The 22068-nt window shown below is 43.5% G+C and overlaps 1 protein-coding gene across 1 annotated transcript in view; it reads left to right on the top strand.

The window, feature by feature from the left end:
* The first annotated feature begins 519 nt into the window (after positions 1 to 519).
* Positions 520 to 22068, top strand: part of LOC123771109 (uncharacterized) — a 50980-nt gene continuing 29431 nt past the window's right edge. The window contains 12 exon segments of the mRNA XM_069324621.1: positions 520 to 636; positions 6021 to 6142; positions 7191 to 7320; positions 15375 to 15511; positions 16420 to 16523; positions 17757 to 17886; positions 18042 to 18213; positions 18400 to 18512; positions 19791 to 19992; positions 20093 to 20232; positions 20326 to 20472; positions 20558 to 20692. Coding sequence (XP_069180722.1) covers positions 618 to 636; positions 6021 to 6142; positions 7191 to 7320; positions 15375 to 15511; positions 16420 to 16523; positions 17757 to 17886; positions 18042 to 18213; positions 18400 to 18512; positions 19791 to 19992; positions 20093 to 20232; positions 20326 to 20472; positions 20558 to 20692 — 1551 coding nt within the window. The 5' untranslated portion in view covers positions 520 to 617.

Genomic DNA, 22068 nt, shown 5'->3' with positions numbered 1-22068 from the left:
TTATAATGATTTGGGAACATTGTCTACAGCAACAAGGATTCACTCATTTATTTATTTATTTATTGATATGCAAGAAGGTACATTGGATCCTCTCGGACGTAGGTTCGAACCCTTGTCACGGCCCTTGTGGATTTGTTCAAGGTACATTGGGTTTGTGAGAGCACATAACATTACTGTTCTTACATTCTTGCAAAGTCACTAACACGCATAACGTTTCGGGCAGACATAATTAACCATCATCATCATTGAGAAACGACGTAAGTTACTTCCGAAAATTTGCGTTTTTTAATATATTTACACATACATTGGGGTCTTTCCTTCACCTTCATAAATCCATTATATCACGCTAAGACTTTAAAAAAATGGGTAGCTGCACAAACCCAACAATATAAAAGTGATGAATCAGAAAACGTCGCTGGTGCTGCCATCTGTTGAGGTACGCCGTCATGAAGAGGCCGGAGGGTCCCACAGGTCATGTGTTGAACGTCTTAACGTTCCCAGCTCTGGTAACGATCGCTGGGAGTGGTTAAGTACTGTACGCAAGGTAATTTGTTTACGTCTGACTCCCTCCTGCTAGGTGAGGTAGTCGACTGCTGTCTGTTGCTGGAAGAGGGACGATGTGGTGGCTTGAAAAAGGTAATTGTTTATTGTCTGCGTTTATTTAATGTTAGATTTGCATCTGTAATGATATGTTCTGAGAAGTATGCGAGAATATAAACAATGGTTTGAGAAATAGATTTTGAGTTTAATTACTAGTTGACACTTGCGGATAGGTAGTATTGTATACAGAATTTGTCTCTTCAAGGTATATTAATCTTGCCAGATAATTGACTGTCGTTCAAGAAAGTTGACGTTTTAGGTCTAGTCTCCTATAATCTGTAAGGCACAAGCTGAAATGCATAAAATGTTATAAACTAATAATAACTACTTTAGCTTCTGAATGGAAAGTTGCGTTTTGGAAGATTTGGGTCTTATGAAAGTTTATATATACATTGAATATTACTTAACCGAAGAATGGGTTAGGCGTTGCCCGCGTTAACTTAAAACTATCGTAATGGAAAGATTTGTTGCAGGAATGTGGGGGTCGCATTGGGGGGGGGGGGATGGTGGTATGAGGAAATGGTGGTTTGATGTTGACCATTGCGTTAATTACCCTGGTGTGTGTTCTTTGGCGAATCTATTTTTATTTTCCTTGCCATTTTTTAAATCGCTTGGAGTACGTTCCAAGTGACATCATTTGTCCCGCATTTCCTAGCATCTATTGCTCTTGTATTTTTAGCTTAAACTTATCCTTGTGTTCACTGAATTATGTCTAGTAACTTCAAATACTTCCCCCTTCCACCTCCTCGCTCTGTGCCTCCTTCCCATATTTCCCCACAGAGCAAAGCGCTGTTCCTCTATTCTATAAGAGGATTGGAGCCAGAGCTCGTTATGAAGTTGTCTAATATCCCCATCTCTCAGGGGCGTTAGTCCTACATGGAATCTATGAAAACTGATCTAGCAACCTCTGGGGTGGACTTAACTTTTTTTTAATTGGTGTATGAAATGGAAAAAGATATTTAGCACTACCACCTGGTTTAAAAATGGTTCATAACAGGGTACTAAAGAATAGTGTCGTCTTGGTCTTTTTTTTTTTATATATATATATATATATACTTGAATTGCTCACTGTTAAATAGCTTTCCTGTATCCTCGTGTCAAAGGTAGATATACTAGTCTAATTTTGACCAATACAATGTACCTGTCTAATTGATGGATGTTTTGGTTGTAGGTAAATTTTTCTCGGTTCTAAACGTAGTGGTGGCGATGTGGTCCTGTTAACGTGTTCAGTTAGCCTTACATCTGTAAGACCCTCGAAGGCACACACAGTTTTAAGTGCCTGGAGTGTTCAAGAAGTCAAACGACTTTTGAAGAGTCGCGCTTTAAGAATCAACAATGTAGATTTTTAACCGTTCACTGTACATCGGTAACTGCGTGCCAGTCGGTTAATAAAACTTAATTAGCCCGTCCTCTTAAAGGCCAAAAGTGATTGGTGCGACTGGTCTATAGTGCATAGTCAATGCTTTGGTCCCCTCCGTTGTACTTGCGGGGAGTTGACCTTTGGCTCTTTGGTCCCGCCTCTAAATTGTCGCGAATACAGTAGCTCTGTGTAGCGGAACTAAATCTGCTGATTTAAGCCCTTCTGGTATATCTACCCCGTGTCAAAACTTTACATCAAAGTATAGTTTGCCGCTTGTTCATGGACCCGGGGGCAGTCTTTTTTTTTTTTTTTTTTTTTTAATTAAATTTATATAAACCAATCTGCAGAGTTCTTGTTGGTATCGGTTATATTTTCTAGAGTTTATTGTGCATAAAGCTGTTAAGATCTTCAACTTTCCTTTTTTTTTACTAAAGAGCTGCTTGGTGGTCTCGCACAGGCTGTGCCTGCCGCGCAAATGCTTCCTTCGGATTCTTTTGGTCTTTGGGTTTCCCATGTTGCTTATATTGTTTACACAGGTTTTGGTGTTCTAAAGTCTCTCGCCGTTTCTTGTATTGTAATTGCCTTTTCCTTTTGTGGTTAAGTACAGGTCTCTCCCTCGCCCTCTCCCTTACTGTGGCCTGACAGAGTGGACAGCGATTCGTAGTCCCGAGGTTCCGGGTTAGATTCCCGGTGCAGGGGGAAACAAATGGGCAAAGTTTCACTCGCCTTGATGCCCCTGTTCACATAGCAGTAAATATGTACCAGAGTTAGGAAAAACTGCTATCTTGGGATGTGTAACAAGAGGACCGGGCCCCGGGGGCGCAAAGCCCCGAAATCGTCTCGAAGATGCCCATTTTCATTTCTTACCTGGATTGAATTCCGGCAGCCATTTGTCTGCCAGCTCTGAAAGTCTCTCTTGCAACAGCCTACAAACCTATTCAGTTCTTGCTATCTTAAAATTTTGCATCTGCACGTATACATGTACGCGCTCATTATCTCCAGGTTATTTACGTAAATTAGAGTAATGGTCTTGCATCACCACTTTAGTCTCCATTGTCTTTACTCTTCTGATAACCATTTCCTATCTGTCAGATACTCTGTACTGTCCAATACCTTTCCCGTTATCCCCGCTTGTCTCGCTAGGAAGATGCAGTCTACCCATCCTTCCCATACCTGGTTGATGGGGTTCTGGGAGTTCTTCTACTCCCCAAGCCCGGCCCGGGGCCAGACTTGACTTGTGAGAGTTTGGTCCACCAGGCTGTTGCTTGGAGCGGCCCGCAGGCCCACATACCCACCACAGCCCGGCACTCCTTAAAGGAAACTATCTAGTTTCGTCTTAAAGATGTCCACTGTTGTTCCGGCAATATTTCTTATGCTCACTGGTTGAACAACCGTGGGCCTCTGATGTTCCTAGTGTTCTGATTGTGCCTATGGCACCTGCTCTTCACTGGGTCTATTCTGCATTTTCTTCAATGTCGTTCACTCCAATACGTTGTTATTTTACTGTGCAGATTTGAGACCTGTCCCTCCAGTATTTTCCCTAGACTTATTTTGGTGCCCCTGTCATTAAATTTGCAGTTAAAACATTTGAGGCAGTGTTATGCTAGTTACAAAATTTATTCTCCAAATGGTTTTAATTTTTTTTTACTAGGCTGTTGCCTGAAGTAAATGTTAGTGATGCCGATCTGTAGTTTGGTACCCTTCCCAGTCTTTTGAATATTGATACAAGACGGTATTTTTTACTATTCGTCAGCTCTAAAACGTCTAGTGTAATGTAGAACACGTTAGTTAACGGGTAATAAGTTCTGTAACTTCATTCACCAACTATGTTCAACCCATCTTCCTGTTTAGATTTTCCTTTTTAATTATTGACCATCGTACATAGACGTAATGGACAATTAGATAGGATAACTTGATAATTTTTATTAGTCTGAAAAAAACTGATGCTAAAAATCAAACTTTAATATTCCTAGGCCTAGTATAGCACGTGTACTTAGGCCTAATTCACGCCGAGGACTAGGAAGGAAGCGTTTTCTGTGCGACATCAGTACCTTTCTGGCTTGTCCAAATTAAACAGTACTGAAGTCTACTTTCTAATTGCATTTCACGTCAATGAATATACTATAGTTCTGTTACTAAAAACGTCCTAAACAGGAGGATGGTCCGCCGTGTGTGGTATGATCCTACTGCTTTTGTCTTGTTAGCATTCGGGTATCTAGTAGGATTATCCACCTAGGTTGGCTTCTCAATATTAAGAGCCAATGCTCATTTGTCTGATAGGTATGCAATCATTACATCTGTACAGGTGCCACGAATGTCATTATAGTTTTGTAAATAAAGCAATGTTGTCCAGAACAGGTTAGTTCCTCAAAGGAATATCCTCCCCCTTTCTTCATTAACTTTAATTCTTTGGGCGCCAGACTGCCAGAAACCACTGAGGCAATAATGTAGTCCGGTTTGTAGACCTCCTGGAGCCTCTAGGGACGTTATTTTAGAGGCTATCTTTTTAGCCTCGCGCACATTATTTAAAGTTCCTTCCTATCCCTAGCAGTCTGATAACATTCTCTTGCCCTTGGTTTCTTAGCATATTAATGTTAAACAGCGTAAGTTTTTATAATTTTGCCGATATTTTCAAACGGCTGGCCCTCCTGACTAGTGTTACGCATTTCTGACCATTTGGAAGTTATTTCTTTGTGTAAAGTTATTTTAAAAATTAAATAAATCTTACATTTATCATTCTTGAGATAAACCCTAAGTCCCCTTTGTTTCCTTTCATACTTCTTATCCTCTCTGAAACTTCCAGTTCGATGTAATGGCTAAAAATGAGATGCCACTAGGCGCCAGTGATTACTGTTAAATTAATTTTGGGTGAACATCGGGTAGAACAAAGTTAGCTGGTAGTGAACCTTTCTTGCCAGCTGCTAGATGTACCGCTGCCACAGGATGTGTAGCGTCAGTCTTGCCCCTCATTGTTTCCTCTACTAGGCTCCTTGTCTATTGTGGTTATTCCTAAATAATGGTGTCTTAATTTTGGCTTGGTCACAGTGGCCACTTGTCTTCAGGTATGTTCTGTTGCTTCTGATTAGTATGAAGTCCTGTTGGTGGGACTTGTAATGGGGGGGGGGGGGGAGTCCAGCCTTTAACCTCGCTTACTTGTTAAATGTTGGTCGTTATTAATTTAAAAATTAATATATACAGAAACCAGAGTTCTACTGTGTAACCTAATGGTTCATGCCTTAAAGATCTAAACATTTGACCGTTTAGATGTCACGCTAGAGGATACTGTACCCTTCTATTTTACACTGCAATCCTCTGAAAACGCCGCCGCACCTGCTACCCACTGAGTAATTTCCTCCATTGACGATACCGTCAACTAGGTATAAACCCCGAAAATGGATCCCCAGTTACCAGAGAAGGATGGGATAAGAATGTACATTGTGGAAATTAAATAAAAGTACAAAGGGATTATTTTATTTAAATAAATGCTTGCAGAGGATGCTTGGTCTCAACCATGGGGCTTGAGCCCATCAACAGTAAGTATGAAGGAGGCTGAGAGACTTGCTCTTCAATTTGTAAAAAGAACGGCTTCATATCGGCTTCCTGCAATAGTCCGAAAGCAGCAAGAACAATTAAACAAGATAGGTTGATAGGAGTGGGGAAGGAAGCGGGGAAACCGGTCGGTGCAATGACCGTTACAGGTTGTACCACCCATTCTTATCTCCTGCATTTGTATAACAAATTGTACAACTATTTTCTACTTAGATGCTTAGTTTTCCCAGGGTGGGGAGGATATTAAGCCCTCCTCCTTTTTGGTCTAGTACCATTTGGTAGGGCGGAATCTAATAACACGAGTGGGCCACACAGACTAGGTATAAACTGTTAAGAAATTTGTCTAAACCCTTACACTAATATTAAAACGTTTTCACTTTGATACAAAGTAAATCTTGGAATATAATTTGACCACGCCTACTTTTGTATACACAGATTCAAATGGATTAACTTCATTGGCAAGCACGAACATAACACTGTAAATCTGTTGATGAGTAACCTCTCTTCTCAGCCAGGAGAGTGGCCGCCATGATGGCAGTGTGGTCAGTGGTGGGAGCGGTGATGGCGGCGGCGCTCCACACTACACTTGACCACGACTCCGGACTACCTCCACTCCCCTCGCTTGCTGACCTGGTATGTTTCCCTAGGACTTTCGTCGTCCTACTTGCCCGCCTGTAGTATGTAGGGCAGGATGGGGGGGGGGGTGAATGAAGACTTTGGCCATGGCGAAGCAAGGAAACGAGCATAGGAATGTAACCAAATTAGTCGCTAATATGAGCTCTATTATATTCTTGGAACAAAGCTTGTATTTATATGTTGACTTAAGAGAAAGTGACTGTTGCGCAGTTGACAGGTTAAGGCTACATGAAGCCTTCTGGGCATAGCTGCACTGTCACAAATACTTAATTTCCCGTCTGTAACTAATTGTAAAAATAAGATACCTTGAATATTGTGCCTTCCTTTTTAGTTTTACAAAACTAAAAAGTTCATTTCCCTTATTTTGGCTTGCTCGTTACTTGAATATAATTAAATTTTCATATTGGAAAAATAGCCACCCCTCTTTGACGTATTCAAAAACGGTTGCAGATAATTTCTCTGAAGATAATGATTTTAATTTAATGAAATTGACCTTTTTAAAGTTCATCACTTTGTATTTTACAGCATATAGAACATTTTTAGAATGCAGTATTAGTAGAGCAGCTAGCTTCAACGTGACATTCAAACACAGGTTTTTCACTTCTGCCCCAAAGTAACTTTAATGAAACTAAACAGACCTAATTGGTTTAAAAGTAAACGGTCTGCAAAAGTGTAATAGCAAAACATTTAGTTGAGCCTAGCCTGCAGCATTTATTCCTTGCAAAATGTGTTACTGAAAGTTTCTAAAGACTTTGGTTACACTAGTTTTCAACTTATTAAAGTTAAGGGCACGGGCAAAATGGGTACACTTTGCCCAGCTATTTCTATCTTGGACACCTTACTCTAATTTTTATGAAGCCACAATTGAATAGGTGGTATAGACTATTTAAACTGCTTTTATTTTGCAAAAAATTGCAGAAAAAAGGGAACATACTAATTCCATATCGCCTAGATAAAATAGTTTTTTCCCTAGTTTTTATATTTTTCTCAACTGTTAACTCACTGGTGTAGACACTTAATGAAAAGTAATTTCATCCCTCTATAGATGGAGTCCATGGATGATGAACCCTTCGACACTCTTGCTGACCTTGACAAGTATTCCGCTAAAATTCGGGATCGTGCACATGTCCTGATCTCTAAGGCATTTGCTGCAGAAACCCGTAGATATAAAAGAGGTTTGTATTGGCAAACATGCTCAAAATTGTCCAAAAACTGGGTTCGGCTATAATAAAATATTATAGACGCCCGATTGTGGTAACTGGTGAGATTTGGTAAACGGCCCTGAACATTTAGTTACGATCACTACCCTGGATAGGCTAGCTAGGCAAAGTTGAAAAATTGTCTAGTCTTCCATTTAATTTGATTGCTACCAGCAATAACTTGATTGTGTGCCTCGTACTAAGTAGTGGTAAAGGAACTGGTTAAACAGTCGCTTCTAGGACCTCCCTGTTGTCTAAAGCTCTGCTTTGCAGAGCTGCCGGCCACATGTTTGATACCTCCAGTCTTTACTCTTTTTAGTAGTCTACCAGACTACTGTAACTGCTGCTTGCCCACTCCTAGTACAACCATGGTTCAAAAGCGGTGCTGATAATCAATGATGTCAAAATTTGACTTTCACAATAGTATGGATCCAAAAGTCTTGGTATGTTTACGCTTGTTAGGCCGCCGAAGAATAAAGCACCGATTGAAGTTTATAGGCCATTCACCTCTGATGCCAGCTTTGGGTGGGTATGTTGTGTTGATTTAGGGGCGACGACTATCGTGGGATCGGATGCGCCCTGGCTGCCCGATACTGGGAAATATCGAAATATCGGAGGGATGGAGTCCCTATGGTCTCTTCAGGCCACGGACATGACGGATGAAGCAAAAGGTATGGCGAAGGATGTCATGAAGGATGTCTTCGTCTCGCACCTGCCCTGTCAAGGAGAATGGGAACTGGGAGGCGGGGAATATTCAGTCTACGAACGGCACTCTGTAGTCTAACGCGAGCGCTATGAAATAGAGGGCAGTGTAGGTGTTCCACTGTATCCTCCTGGGTCGGACACCACTGGCAGTATGATGGCAGGCATCTCCATCGTCTACCAGCCGTAGACGATGGAGATGCCTGGCCAGGCAGGTGTGCCCAATCCGGAGAAGAGTGATGGCAGTATCTAGGAGTCGAGAATGAGGAGTCCATGGACGCAGGGAGGAGTCCTCCCAGAGACCCGCCAGAGAGGAGGACCAGAGTGCTAACTCAATCATTGCCTCCCAACTCACGAGGCAAGCCGCTCCGAGTTGCAAGAGAATTTCGGAAAGGTCTAGAGTAGACATTTGTAGAATCATGGAGAGGATGCACCATCCTTGCTGCTGTGTCGGCCACCTCATTGCCATTAATACAGACATGTGACGGAACCCATTGGTGATAGATGGACCAACCCGGAGTACGATGGCAGTTCTCCACGGATCTGTGACACAGTATGACGATAGACTCGTGGACGCAGAGACATGAGATGTAGGGCTGTAACAGTCCACGTAGAAAACGACTGCAGAGGGCCCTGAAACTTGTCGAAGAGTTGTAAGGCTAGTAAGATTGCAAACGGTTCCCCGGCCAGGCACGAATGAGCAGGGGAGAGTTTCCACATTTGACAGAAGGAAAAAGGAGCAAAGTATGCTGCCGCAGATGTAGATGGTGGCTGATCGTTGCGGGACCCATCCGTGTAAACCTCAAAGTATCCAGAGTATAAGGAGGCCTGTAGGTCTGCAAAAATTAAAGGGGCCAAACCCTCTAAATATCTCTTCTGATGAGGCGGCTTAGAAAAGTCGACAGAAACCCAAAAGAGCTCTTCTGCCCACGGAGGCACCGATGAGATGATCGGGCCAGGGGTGAGTACAGGGACGGGAAGGGAAAACTGTGAATATGCATCAAAGGCCCGGACGACAAAAGGCAACCGACGTCTGGAGTGTCCAGCCGGCACATTCCACCAGTTAGCCTAGAGCTGGAGGCGAGTAAGTAGATGGGTAGCAGGGAGAAGCACTATCCGCTGAAATTGGCAGCAGTGGGCGAGAAGACGGTCAAAGCTCAGGGGCCAAAGCCCCCACTTGGCATGGAGAGAAAGAACTGGCAAGGAGGGCATAGCTCCTAGCGCTGAGTGAAGGGCACCATTTTCAATGGGATCCAGCGTTGCCAAGACGAATGCTGCTGCCGAGACATGAACTTCACTCGCATACATGATCTTGCTACGAATGAAGGCCTTGTAGAGAGCTAGAAGCGACTCCCGTGAGGGCGCCCCCCCCCCCATGCTACACCAGAGCCGTTTCATGATGTTCACGCGACGAAGGTATGAGGCCCGAAGGTAATCCACATGCCTCTACATCAGCCGAGGGCTATCTAGAACGACCTCCAGCCACCCGTGTTCCGTAGCGGTCGGGAGACGACACCCCCTGACAGTCACCATTGGCTGGTCTGGTAAGCGGGTCCAGGTGAAACTCGTAACGCAACTTTTCACAGGGTTAATGGAGAGCCCCTTCCCCAGCATAGTTGCCGAGAACAGTCACGGCATTTTGCAGAGAGCCTTGTGCCTCTAAGAGTGGCACCATCTGCCACGACGGTTAAATCAGCATAGACTAAAACCTGGACCCCCTGGAATAGAGATATCAGACGAAAGAATAGAGAATAATTTTAGGCTCAAAATCGCTCCCTGGGGGTCACCACACAAGACGGGGCAGGACGTAGACGACTCCACAACTGCCACTTTGAATGAGCGGCCCTGTAGATAGTTTTGGAACTACCTCGACGCCGGACTAAAGAGACCTAGTTGAGCCAGACTCTGAAGGACGGCAGAATGAAACTGTCAAATGTGGACTGTCGAAGAATGCTGCAAGGCGCACTCTTCTCTGGCGATAAGTGTCCATTATTCGATGTTCCAAGGAGAGGAGGCAGTCCATCGTGCTTCTTCCCGGCCGAAATCTAATGATACCCTCGGGTAGGAGTCCTGAAGTTTCCACCCCCCATTGTAGCCGGGTGTGAAAAAGACGTTCCATCAGTTTCCCGAGACATGGAAGCAGACTTGTGGGCCGATATGAACTCTGGTCAGACGGATCCTTCCCTGACTTTGCCAATGGTAGAAGAATGGCGTGTTTCCACAGGGCAGGGAAGACACCAGAGGACCAGCAGGCGTTGTAGAAGTGAAGGAGAGACTGAAGGATCTTGGGTGCCCTCCGAACAAATTCATATAGGACGTTGTCTATCCCTGGAATAGTGCCCGACCTAGTGACAGAGCGTCCTTCAGCTCAACAGATGGAGCTGAAGGACAATCCAGGTCCTGAGCGAGTTCTATACCCTGTCGGGAGCCCCATCCTATAGAACTCGCAGAAAGGAGCGGGGAACGGTAAACATCCTCAAAGTGGTTAGCCAAATGTTCGGCTATTTGTACTTCCCTCAGACCCCCATTACCACTGGGGTCTGAGTGGGATGGAAGGCCGGGAGTACCTACCTGTCATCTCACGAACGAAGACCCAGGCTCCTGCAGAGGAAGAGTCGAATCAGAAGGGCACAGTAATTGGCCCAGGCCTTGCGTTTGGCAAGGAGGACTGTTTGTCTACACCTGGCATCCGCCCTGCGGTAGGTCTGCCGCTGCAGTAGAGTAGGGTGGCGCCGCCACGAATTCCACGCACGTCGCCGGTCCAGTACTGCCTGTCGACATTCAGGAGTCCACCACGGTGCCCCACGCGGAAAGGATTGGTTGTCTGGCCACTAGTCCTCATGAAATGCCGAGAGCCTACACTGAAGAGGGACTGAGAGAGCATTTGCTGACCCATGAAGATTTGCAGTAACTGGGGGGGGGGGGGGGAAGGGTCGACCAGTCATCTGCCTTATGGCCATGCTGCCCCTCTTCAGAGAAGATCCATTTTGATCTTCGGGAGGTCAGAGCAGGACGAACAGTGCCCCCAAAGGAGATGACAATGGACATGTGATCACTACACAGGTACAGCCCGGTCCATATCTGCGCCATCATGAAGGGGCCTCTTCCAATGCAAAGAGTGTTGAAGTATGCCCATTTAGTGGGTCTATAAGTTCCCAAACCTGCGGCGTCGGTAAGGAGAGGTCTGGGGAGTCGAGGGGAAACTGAAATAGGGCTTGGCCAGCCATGTTGTGGTGGGGACCCGATAGCATAGGTTGCCATGAGTGGCGATTGTTAGTCGCCCATGACGAGGCAGGTGTCTGTGATCTGACCAAAATAGTGTTATAGTTCCTTCTTCGTTATTGGTAGACAGGGGTTGTACAGAACTCCAAAGGTGCCCCACCCATGGGAGAGGGCCACCTTCACTGCAATGAATTCTAAATACCCACCCAGGAAGGAGTGAATTCGGAGCAAGGAGCTGGAAACGGAGTCTGACCAAGAGGGCATGTCCCCCCCCCCCTCCACCCCGTACTGGTTGATTTTATCTATAGACTGAATACCCCGGCACTGTTTAGGAAAGATCGTCAGTAAGCAAAGCCTCGGAGTCCCACGATCAAGTGGTGCACTGGCGATAAAATTGCGTGGAAATTGCTTCTTAAAAAGGGAGTGGGCATTACAAAATCCCACGGTATTCTCAGGATGGGGGGTGCCATTATCCCTGAAATACAATGGCTAACTTTTTGACCACCTATGCACAGACGTCTCCAAAGGGGGAACCACTAGAAAAAGCCATAAAACCCTCAAAGTAAAATGCGTGGTATCAATGACAGCCAGTCCAGAGGATGTTGATCAATGCTTCTCTCGGCCTGACGGAAGCGGTGATCGGCTCGCGAACTCTTGACGGCCTACGACTGGTGGGTGCTTCACTCTGGGCCTCGTGTCCCATTGGTGTCACAATCCCCTGGGAAAGTGCCTGGGGGACCAGAGGATCATCAGGACTACCTGTTGGAGCAGTACCTCCTGATCGATGGGCGTGTCGACGACGCCGGTGTTGGCTTCTTTGGGGAGAGGCAGGAGGGTGAAGAGTGCCAGGCTCCGGCCGAGACAGAGCGTCCATGTCTGTATCCATGGATGAGTTTGTCGATGTCGAGGCTACCCAGGAGGGAAAATAGATTAGCAACCTGGGTGTATGATGCATGTGACTGGGACAGGCAAGAGCGTCTGCTAGTTCCTACTTGTGAAGAGGCCCGACCAGGGAACCTGGAGGCGAGCAGAAGCGATAGGCTGATTGAGGGTGCGCAACATCTGGAACGGCTCGTGTCGAGGTGTCCCTGCTGTTTTATAATCGATGTCCAACTGGAGGGCCTCAAGATATACAGGGCAACTCTTGGACGTAACCTTATGATGGCCATGGCATAAAAAGCAGAGAGGTGCAGCTGTTATGTCTGTATGGTCTGTTTTGCCGCAGTTTGCAGTGTCGCATTACGGCAGGTGAGGCGACTGTGGCCCAATAGATGACAAGCGTAACATCGTAACACAGGGAAGTTGTAGGGCTGAACCTGATAAGAGGTCCTGTGTAGTGCCACCCGGTCAGGGAGGGGGCCCATCGAACTTTACATGGACCATGGATGTTGGCCCTGCTGCTCCGCGAATCCTGGTAACTTCCAATAATCCTGCTGATGCACCCCCTAACACCTGCAAAGCGGCCTGGATGTCGTCCACATCAACACTGGTCAATTGGGCCAATCTTCTCAAACCGGGTCAGAGACTCCTCCTGCGACAATACCTGTCTGCACCTGACAGGCCAGTCCCCCAACTTAATGTCGGATACACAGATGTGTGATAGCCTCCTTTCTGATGTGTAGCTTCAGTGCTGCACCCCTACCCAGGGTACATATGGTCTCAGGCAGGCAATGTGGCCACAATACCGAAGCCTCAATTGCTGCACGTAAGGTATGAGGATTTGCAAACATGCACTGACCTGGTTCTGATTGGATTAGGACAACCACAAACGAGGAATGGGGTACCACAAGACTACTGTCTTCTGAAGGCGAAGACATCCTCTTGCCATTTTGCTCTGGGGCAGCATCAGCAGACTCATTTTCCAGCGAACATTTTCCTCTGGTACTTGCTGTCAACATCCATGGCGACCCCGCTCGGGGCGCCCTCCATTAGGGAGGCTCTGGCCTCCCCCGGTGCTGTGAGCCCCTGGGTAGCTGCAATGAGCACACACTGGCCCAAAGAAGCCAGCTGAATTCAAAGATGAGCTCCAGGTAAAGTGTGGAAAGAAAGTCCAGCCAGGACCGTTCAATCCGCGAGCCAAGATGGCCGACCTTCGGGAATCGCGACGATCGTGGGTAGTTGGAATTCTTTGGGTGGGTATCTATTCAGACCAAAGAGTATTGGTATGCTATCGGTAAATGATAGAGCTGCTGTGGAAGTCACTCTGGGCACACAAGAGTAGCTTGGCACTGTTGACGATTGGAGTTATGGCACGCGAGCTTGAACAATAGTGTCCATTAGTTTGCAGAGAACTTTACATATTAACATGACTCCCCTCGAAATATTTTTATTTTTTTTTCAGAGGGCCTGAACTAAAGTAGGGAACTTTAGGACTGACTTGATTTACTTGTCTAGAAATTAGTTTATTTTAAACAGTACATATGTATGCTTAAAACGATACATGTATTGTGTAGTAGTATTCCTTGATTTCTTTTTCCTCCCAATTGTTTTCCTCCCACCTTACCAATTCTGTGGGTGGTGAAGGTTAGGCATATCAGCTCGTATGAGCTGGACCCTAAATTTAACTTGATAGTCTTGATAAGCCAATTTAGTGTACACGGTATAGTCTTTTATAGGGGGTACAATCTAAGGTGGCCAAATAAGTTAGTTGCAAGTTCGGTAATCTATTTTGTTGACACTCATTGTATTTATAAATACTTTATGCTAGGCATATGCATTTGTTTATATTGCTAGGACAAATAAAATTGTCTAATAATTGGAAAGATCTTGCAACTGAAATGCACAGTACTTGTACTAGATAAGAGCTGGCATTCTGTCGACCAGAGCTTTCACGGGATCCTGGTTAAGTTGTTTAAAAATACACAATCGGTATGTTTGCGGTTTTGAGCATTCGCCTAACCGTTATGGTCGCCAGTACTAGGCGTCCATTGGTGCCTAGGCTACCTCAGTGTCTGCAGTGTCTTGCCATATTGTAGACTCTCGGTTAAGGAGTCTACAATTATCCCATAAAATCACACAAATCTGTTTATGGCTAGATACCAGGTTATTATAGATCTGATGAAGAGTAAAACAATGATCCAGGTTGTACTATTGTTCAGTACTTTTTAATACTACTTTGTTTTTTTTTTGTTTTTTTTTTGTTTACCAACAAAAGTTTCAGTATACTTTAAATAATTTGGCTTCCTTGATAATTGAGAAGTGTTTTTTTATATTTATGAAGTTTCCTTGCGAAAGATTGTATTTGTCTTGCTTTCTAATTTACGTGACCCTAGGAACACTATTAACGGCAGAGCCACCTTGCCACTGAACATGCCCTGGACCCATACTTGATGCCCCTGAAAGTCGAAAGCATCACATGATGAACAACCGGAATCTAGCATGACTCTAGACTTTAACACTAGTGTAGATGTGTGACGTAATTTTCCTAGATTACATGTGACCCAGGTCCTTGGAGGCAAATGGTGGTGCAGTATTTGAAAGTTGCATATCCTTCCCTGCAAACACACCGTAACGGTCCCTAGATTCTCTTGTTAAAACTTCTAATAAGTTATCTTGTTAAAAATTTGATGTATTGGAACGTTATTAAAACTTGTTATATTGGTTATTTAACAGTTGGGTCTCGAACGCTGTAGCAACGTCGTAGTTTCGTTGTGTTTGGCAGGTCGGCCCGTCCTTCAAACAGACCCTAAAGTGATTCCATGCACCCGCCAACCCCCTTCCCCCCCCCCCTTTTACGAATGGGAAAAACGGTTTACACAAGACTCGCAACTGTTAACGTTCGAACACTTCCGTAACAAGTGCTTCACTAACGAATTTGTAGAACACTACTCTATAAATGATTCACCCACGTACTAAAAGTAATCAACAGAACCTATACACCTAATTTAACATATGCCTATATATGCACAATTTGCTAATAAGTTAATTTGATTTTTCTCAAATATTAGTTTCGAATGAACAAGATTTAAAAATTTATGAATGCGTCTGTGGGGTCGACTGCTGGATATAAGACTCGAGTCGAGGACGGGTGTTGGCTATAGCTGTACTGTACATGTGAAGTAAAATGCGTCTTGTATATTGTTTTAAAGTAACATTTTATCTTGCAGCTTTGGATATAAAGTCTGTGAATGTGACTGGTACACATCCTTACGACGTAGGCTTCGGGAAGTTTATTGGGGAAAGTTACTGGCTTGGAGCTGCTGATGGAAAAGAACCGGCTCTTCTGCATCTTGGGGAGCTACAGGTCCGGCCCAAGTGTACTGTAGCTACCTGACGTATAGTAACTTGGAAATATAGATACAATGTTATGAACATAAATTAGTCTTGAAATGCCTGATTAATGTCTGCAGGTGGTGTAGGAATGTTCATGTTAAACCTTGGAAGGTTACGTTAATATGACCAATATTGCAAACTTGCTGAAAATGCAGGTAATTTTTTTAGTGGGTTACTATGTAAGAAAAGTTATTGGAAGCAATCTTGCAAGATTCGTGCATTTCTTTCATTACGAAACGTGTCTTGAAAATAGTCATACCGAAAGGTTGGATTTGCAGTTGTGCTTCAAAATTTTATAAATGGCATGGTGGAAGTTGACTCCAAATTTGTTTCCTCTCAGAAATGAGAGCCAGGTAATAGTTGAATTATCATGGCCAGAGGGCAAGGTGTTACGCACGATTCCGTTCCAGCTGTCTTCTCCAACTGCTGATAAAATTGACAGGATTACAGTGAGTTAATCTTAGATTTGTACAATTTTGGCAGAATTTGTACTTTTAAATTGAAATACTCTTCTAAACTGCTTTCATAACCTAAGATTTCTGGCAAGTTGGCTGTCAACTTGCTAAAGGGCTGGTTAATAACTTTTGATTAGTTTACTAATATGGGGTGTTAATAGTATGAAAGTGAAAATGCTTGTATTACATCTTCAAATGAATTTTAATTTGAAAGCAAAAATTTTCTTTAATATTTTTTTCTCATGGGGGGGGGGGGAAGGAGGGAGATCTATATGAATAGTGACAAGTCGCTATCTTTTCCAGGCTTCTATGCACATGAATTTTGTGTGGATGGCTTTGGGGTCGACATCGTCACAACTGGTGACCATTGTGTGCATGAACCCAGAGAACGGCCAAGTGACTATCCCGCAAAACATACCCGTAGCAAAAATTGGGTGATCTGCATATGTTCCAAGCCAATGCAGAGTTGTTTCTGGTGGTCGGTGAGCATTACTTTGGGAACTCCTGTGATGCTGGTATAGACTCTGCGTAAGTGTTTTCAATATTGATGTTTACAAAAGATTGGTAGGGTTTAATGTTAATTACCATAAACTAGAACACTACTAAAATGTGGCCAACTTTTGGCATGTCCTAATACCATCCCTCGTCATATCATACTGCTCTCTGTTACTTGTATCTAGGGCTCTGTTACCAGGCTTTTCTATCTGAAGAATGATCAGACAAAGCAAATTGTTCAATAGGTGACTTCAGTGTTACGGAGCTGCCTGCAACAAGATTGAGACTGCAAAATACTGGTTGTGTTCTAGACCTTATATTTAAATATTGAATAGCCAATAGGCTTAAGTTATGTAGTTTAAATAATTGGCAGAGCTAACTTGGAGGAAGGTAACGGTTGCAGTGTGTGATCTTCTAGTATTAACAATTTTGTTAGAATATTTTATGAAATAACTATTCATGGTAGATTTATTTTTAATGATGGCTTAAAAGTATGAAAAGGTAGAACAATGTTTCGCTAAAGAGTAGATGGTCGTCTTAAAAAGAGTTGATGGCACAAACTTAAAGTATTTACCGCTGAAAGGGTGTAGGGATTTTTTTTAATGTTACTGTTAATTATTCTTTGTAGTGGACCTGGCGAGGCTACCCTCGCTAGACTGGCTAGTCTTGATATTCGTCCCTGGAAGGGGGGTGGGGGGCTGGGCCAGCAAGGCCCACAAGGTTGTGCTCAAAATCCAAACTGTTCCCTGTGGAGAGCACTGTCCACTATTTTAGGATAAACTGACATGCATCAATTACTTATGAAGCCCTGTTTACTCCAGCCTCTAACATTATCACCACTGGTTGCACACACATCACAATTGCGTGATGCATCAAATGAACAAATCCACAAGGGCCGTGACGAGGATTACGGTTAGAGCATCCCAGACGCTGCCTTAATCGATTAATCAGTCGACTAAGGCAGCGTCTGTGATGCTTTCGGACGCAGGTTCGAATCTTCGTCACGGCCCTTATGAATTTGATCACCACTGGTAAATCTTTTATCAGATTAGCTGTTTGAACCACGTTTAGCTCCTGTTTTAGTCGGTGAACATGCCACCTCGTCTAACGTGGGCTCCATACTTGTAATTCCCTGTACTCTGATCTTAACCCGCTGACCCTACTCATTCTATAGTATAGGGGGTGTAAGGTATGTTGGGGGGGGGGTGGGGGGGAAGAGGCCTTCCAGATGGAGTCTGCAAATGATTAATGGTTCCGCTTTTTCAGCCTTTTTATGCTCATGGGTAAATATTTTGACCGTGTTGATGGCTTGAAGCTGAGGACTAAAGGAGTACAGGCAATAACAGGCTTTGCCGATAGTGGGAACTACTATCTTGTTCTTGGACTGAGATGTGTTGTAAGTAATATTAAAGTTAAAAAAAAGTCTGATTCAAATGGTATAAATCGGTGATGCAACTGCCAAATGACTAAAGTTTTCTCTGAAATGCATAACCTCGATGAAGTTAGCACAGGGGAAAAATTCTCTGCAACTTTGGTTTTTATTTTTTTTAGGATGGATCACAGGTATACAAATTTGATTCGCTAATGAATTCGATAGAACTGATTCAGCAGCTTTCTGATGACGATGTGTTGGAAGTCCTTCATTATGTAGATAGACACGATCGAAAACACTACGTTGTTACTCTGAACAATGGCGGTACACCGAAGATCTACTGGTGGACAAGTAAGTTCAGTCAAGATGTCTTGGCTATGGGAAAACTAGTTAAACTTGTTTAAACTTGTTCACTGCTTTTTGAAGTAATTTTCACTGGTGATAAGGTACACTTTGGTCGTAAATTTAAAAATTGAGGCAATGAAGCGGACTCGTGGAAGATTAAATGATTTACTTTGCACATCTTTGTTATTACAGGAGAGCAATTGCAAGAGTGGCAGAACTTGCAGTCGAAGCCCATTGATCGCACCTACTCGATTGGTATTAATTTCTTTGACAACTTGGAGAATTTGATATTGCTGTCACATGGGGTATGTAAATGTTATATTTAATGTAACGTATATTTAACTTAACGTAACTTATTTTGTTTTTATTTATATTAACGTAATGTTGAACTTAATATGGAATTTCAAATTTCCAAATCTTATTTGAAATCTTGCAGCTGAATTCGGTTGCTAGTAGTGCTGAAATAATTGGAAACGGTTTTGGATTGTGAAGATGGAAATGAGTGCTGGATAATGAAGAATTATCCATGTCTAATAGATTATTGCAAATGAGACGGAGCAATCTAGGTTTAGCTATTGGTGTGGAAAGTTCAGTAACCGAATCGGACATTTTACCAAATGTGGAAAATGGTAAGTCTGAGACTTGTCATTTTAAAAAGGCCAGAAAGCATTTTGTTGGAAGTAGAAAAATTTTTTAATTCTAAATAAACGTATTACAAATTTGACATATTTAAAGTAAAAAAACATAATGTGCATTTGCAACATTCGGATGCGACGAATGTGGTAAAATTTAAAAAATGCTTTATAGTTTAAATTAAATAGGTTATATTTCTGGGATTTGGAAGTACAGTACTAATGGGAAGGGAACTATCGATGGAAAGCGGAAAGCCATTACGACTATATACCCTTTGGAAGGGGTCAGAATATGGATTTGGGATGAAAGAGGGGAAGAAGGAATGGTGCCCAACCACTTGGACGGTCGGATTGAACGCAGACCTGCATGAAGACCGTCGTTCTACCGTCCAGGCCAAGTGGGTGCGAGTGAAAACACTCGTGGCAACAGAAGTAGATGGTTTTATATTTTGAATGTCTAGCAGTGGCTAAGGATGTTACTGTATTCAGAATACGGAAGTAATTTTAAGTGTATGAAATACACTTTACACGACTCCCAGCTAATGCTTTTCAATATTGGCTTCCCTTGACTAGAATGTTCAAAGTGCAATTTAAAATTATTCCCACTACCCATTTAATTGCACGACCAAAGGGTTAAATTGAATCGCTAGGGAGTAGGCTGGCTCTGGCTAGATTTAAAATGCTACCTGTAGTGGAAATTGTAGCAAACAGCCTTTCTGGTTGTATCTGAAAATGTGTGTAAAAAGGGGATGTTGAGGCAATGTAAATTGGTTACAACGTATGATCTTGTGGACAGGGTTGAAACGGTCTGGTAGTGACGCAGGCGTGAAAGATAAGGTCGTGTGAGAGAATATGAAAGCTGCTCAGATTGTACATGGACCCAAAGCGAAATTAATCATAATTTGCTGTAACGGCACTTTATTATAGCTAAAAAGTACTTTAAATCTCTAGTCAGAGATAACCTTCTACACGGACGACATGTCGGCTCACTACATCCCCACGTTCACCGCCAAGACGTCCTGCACCACCGTTTCTAATCTCCATGGTATAAAGATGGCACAAGATTACGTAATTATCTACACGTGTCAAAATCTCCAGACTGGCAAGGCCGCTGTCGAAGGAATGAAACTGATATATCATGATATAGAATTGCGTAAGTAATGGGCTAGAATAGTTTTAAATTGAAATAATTATGGTAAATTTTTAAAGCCTAATTTTTAATAAATTCTAATGGCATACCATTTGGTTTGCAGTTGAATCGGAGAAGAGTGCAGATTCTCTTCTAAAGTGTCTTGATGAACTGGGCCAAGCCCTAGAGCAGAGAAGGGAGGATATAGCCTATATAGAAGATCTTCTATCGTCAAATTCCTTGATGACTGTTGATAACTCGCAAGTGAGTTTACCGTGGTATACATTTCTCCAAACTTTTACTGTGCATATATTTATAATCTACTAAAAATATTACATGGAATGTACAACTTTACAGACTTGGAGTGGCCCGATAATCTTTACCCAGGGATTGACTGTTAGCGGTACAACCACCTTCGCCGATACCCTCACTCTCAAGGGCTCGGTTGATGCTACCAATGAAGAATCTTTCTCTCAGTTTGTCTTGCTCACCAGCAGCCTGCAGGTATGAAGGTTTAGTGTTTAATGAAAACGATGAGATGGTGCTTGTTTTAACTCTGCAAAATGTTCATTAAAATCCTACCTGACAGAATAATGTGAACGCCTTGGTTAACGATTCGACTAGGATACTCTACTTCACGGGAGACCAGACACTCGCGGGACCAATCACGGCTTCATCCCTAACGATTGACAAAGCCTATTTTAACCTTCTAAAAATACAAAAGGTAAGCATTTCCGTGAACTACTACTTGTATCCAGTCTCGTATGGTCTCTTCACACTCACTAGCTCGGATACCTCTCTTCGTTCATTCGTACCCCAGTTAGTCTACAGCTGCTGTAGAATATTAACGTGAGCTTTGAAAGATTTTCATTTCAACATTGACGTAAATTGTAAATTTTGGGTACATTGGATTTGGGTTAGATTGGTGTACCTCTTAACGTAACATTTCTTTATCAAAACTGTTTAACACTAATGTTAATCTATACAGCAAAGTATTTCACGAATGTTTAATTTTACTTAAGTACGAATGACTGGGACGGGACTAAGCATGTCTCGCTCACAATGTTCATGGCATAAAGTAAGGAAATAACCTCTGCTACAGCCGACGAAATCCTAGCACATCTAGTCTCAAACAATTGGTATAAATTTGTATCCATGTACAAACGTGGAATCTCCCAGAGCTCTTACTACATGCCAATCAAACTGCCTGTTAAAGTACCCATAGCACATGCAGCCTATGAAAGTGCCAATGCCACTGGCTGTTTAACCTGGATATTAAGCCCATTAATATTGAGGGTGGCACAATTATGATATGAAGGCATCGGGAACAGACATGTCCTCCCTCTGGAATTCTCCTCCGGTGGCCCGGAGGAGAAACGACCACCTCATCAGGGAGCACTAAACCCATCGCATCGCCCCGTGCACATCCTCCTGTAAACTAACAACCTTTAAAGGCTCTATAGATCCTTTGTGTATTGTCAATTTAAATTTATAATCCACCACAATACTTCCTACTCTTTCCGACAGTGTTGATTAGTATCTGCTGACACTTTTTAAGGCTTACTGACACAAGAGGAGCCCCAGAACCTCTCGTGGATAAAGATGCAACAAGAGTACAGTCACGCAAGACTATAAGGCTATAGGCTAAATGTAAAGCTAGTGGAGGGCTAGTGAGGGGCCTCGTAGCCTGGTGGATAGCGCGCAGGGCTCGTAATTCTGTGGCGCGGGTTCGATTCCCGCACGAGGCAGAAACAAATGGGCAAAGTTTCTTTCACCCTGAATGCCCCTGTTACCTAGCAGCAAATAGGTACCTGGGAGTTAGTCAGCTGTCACGGGCTGCTTCCTGGGGGTGGAGGCCTGGTCTAGGACCGGGCCGCGGGGACACTAAAGCCCCGAAATCATCTCAAGATAATCTCAAGATAGGTAACCTCTCACGCGCGCTAGCTAAAGGTCTAGATTTGCTTAACTTCCACATCAATAAACTGGGAAAGTGCGCACACAGATATACACAGGTTTACACTCGTGATATGTTTGCTGAAGGCTGGCTGACTGCCTGCACGCTGGAATATCTTCTGTGTGCACCACTAGAAGCGCGCCGGG

This window comes from Procambarus clarkii, chromosome 14, assembly GCF_040958095.1.
Source record: "Procambarus clarkii isolate CNS0578487 chromosome 14, FALCON_Pclarkii_2.0, whole genome shotgun sequence".
Classification (NCBI taxonomy): Eukaryota; Metazoa; Arthropoda; class Malacostraca; order Decapoda; family Cambaridae; genus Procambarus; species Procambarus clarkii.
This window is presented reverse-complemented; position numbering and strand designations above follow the sequence as displayed.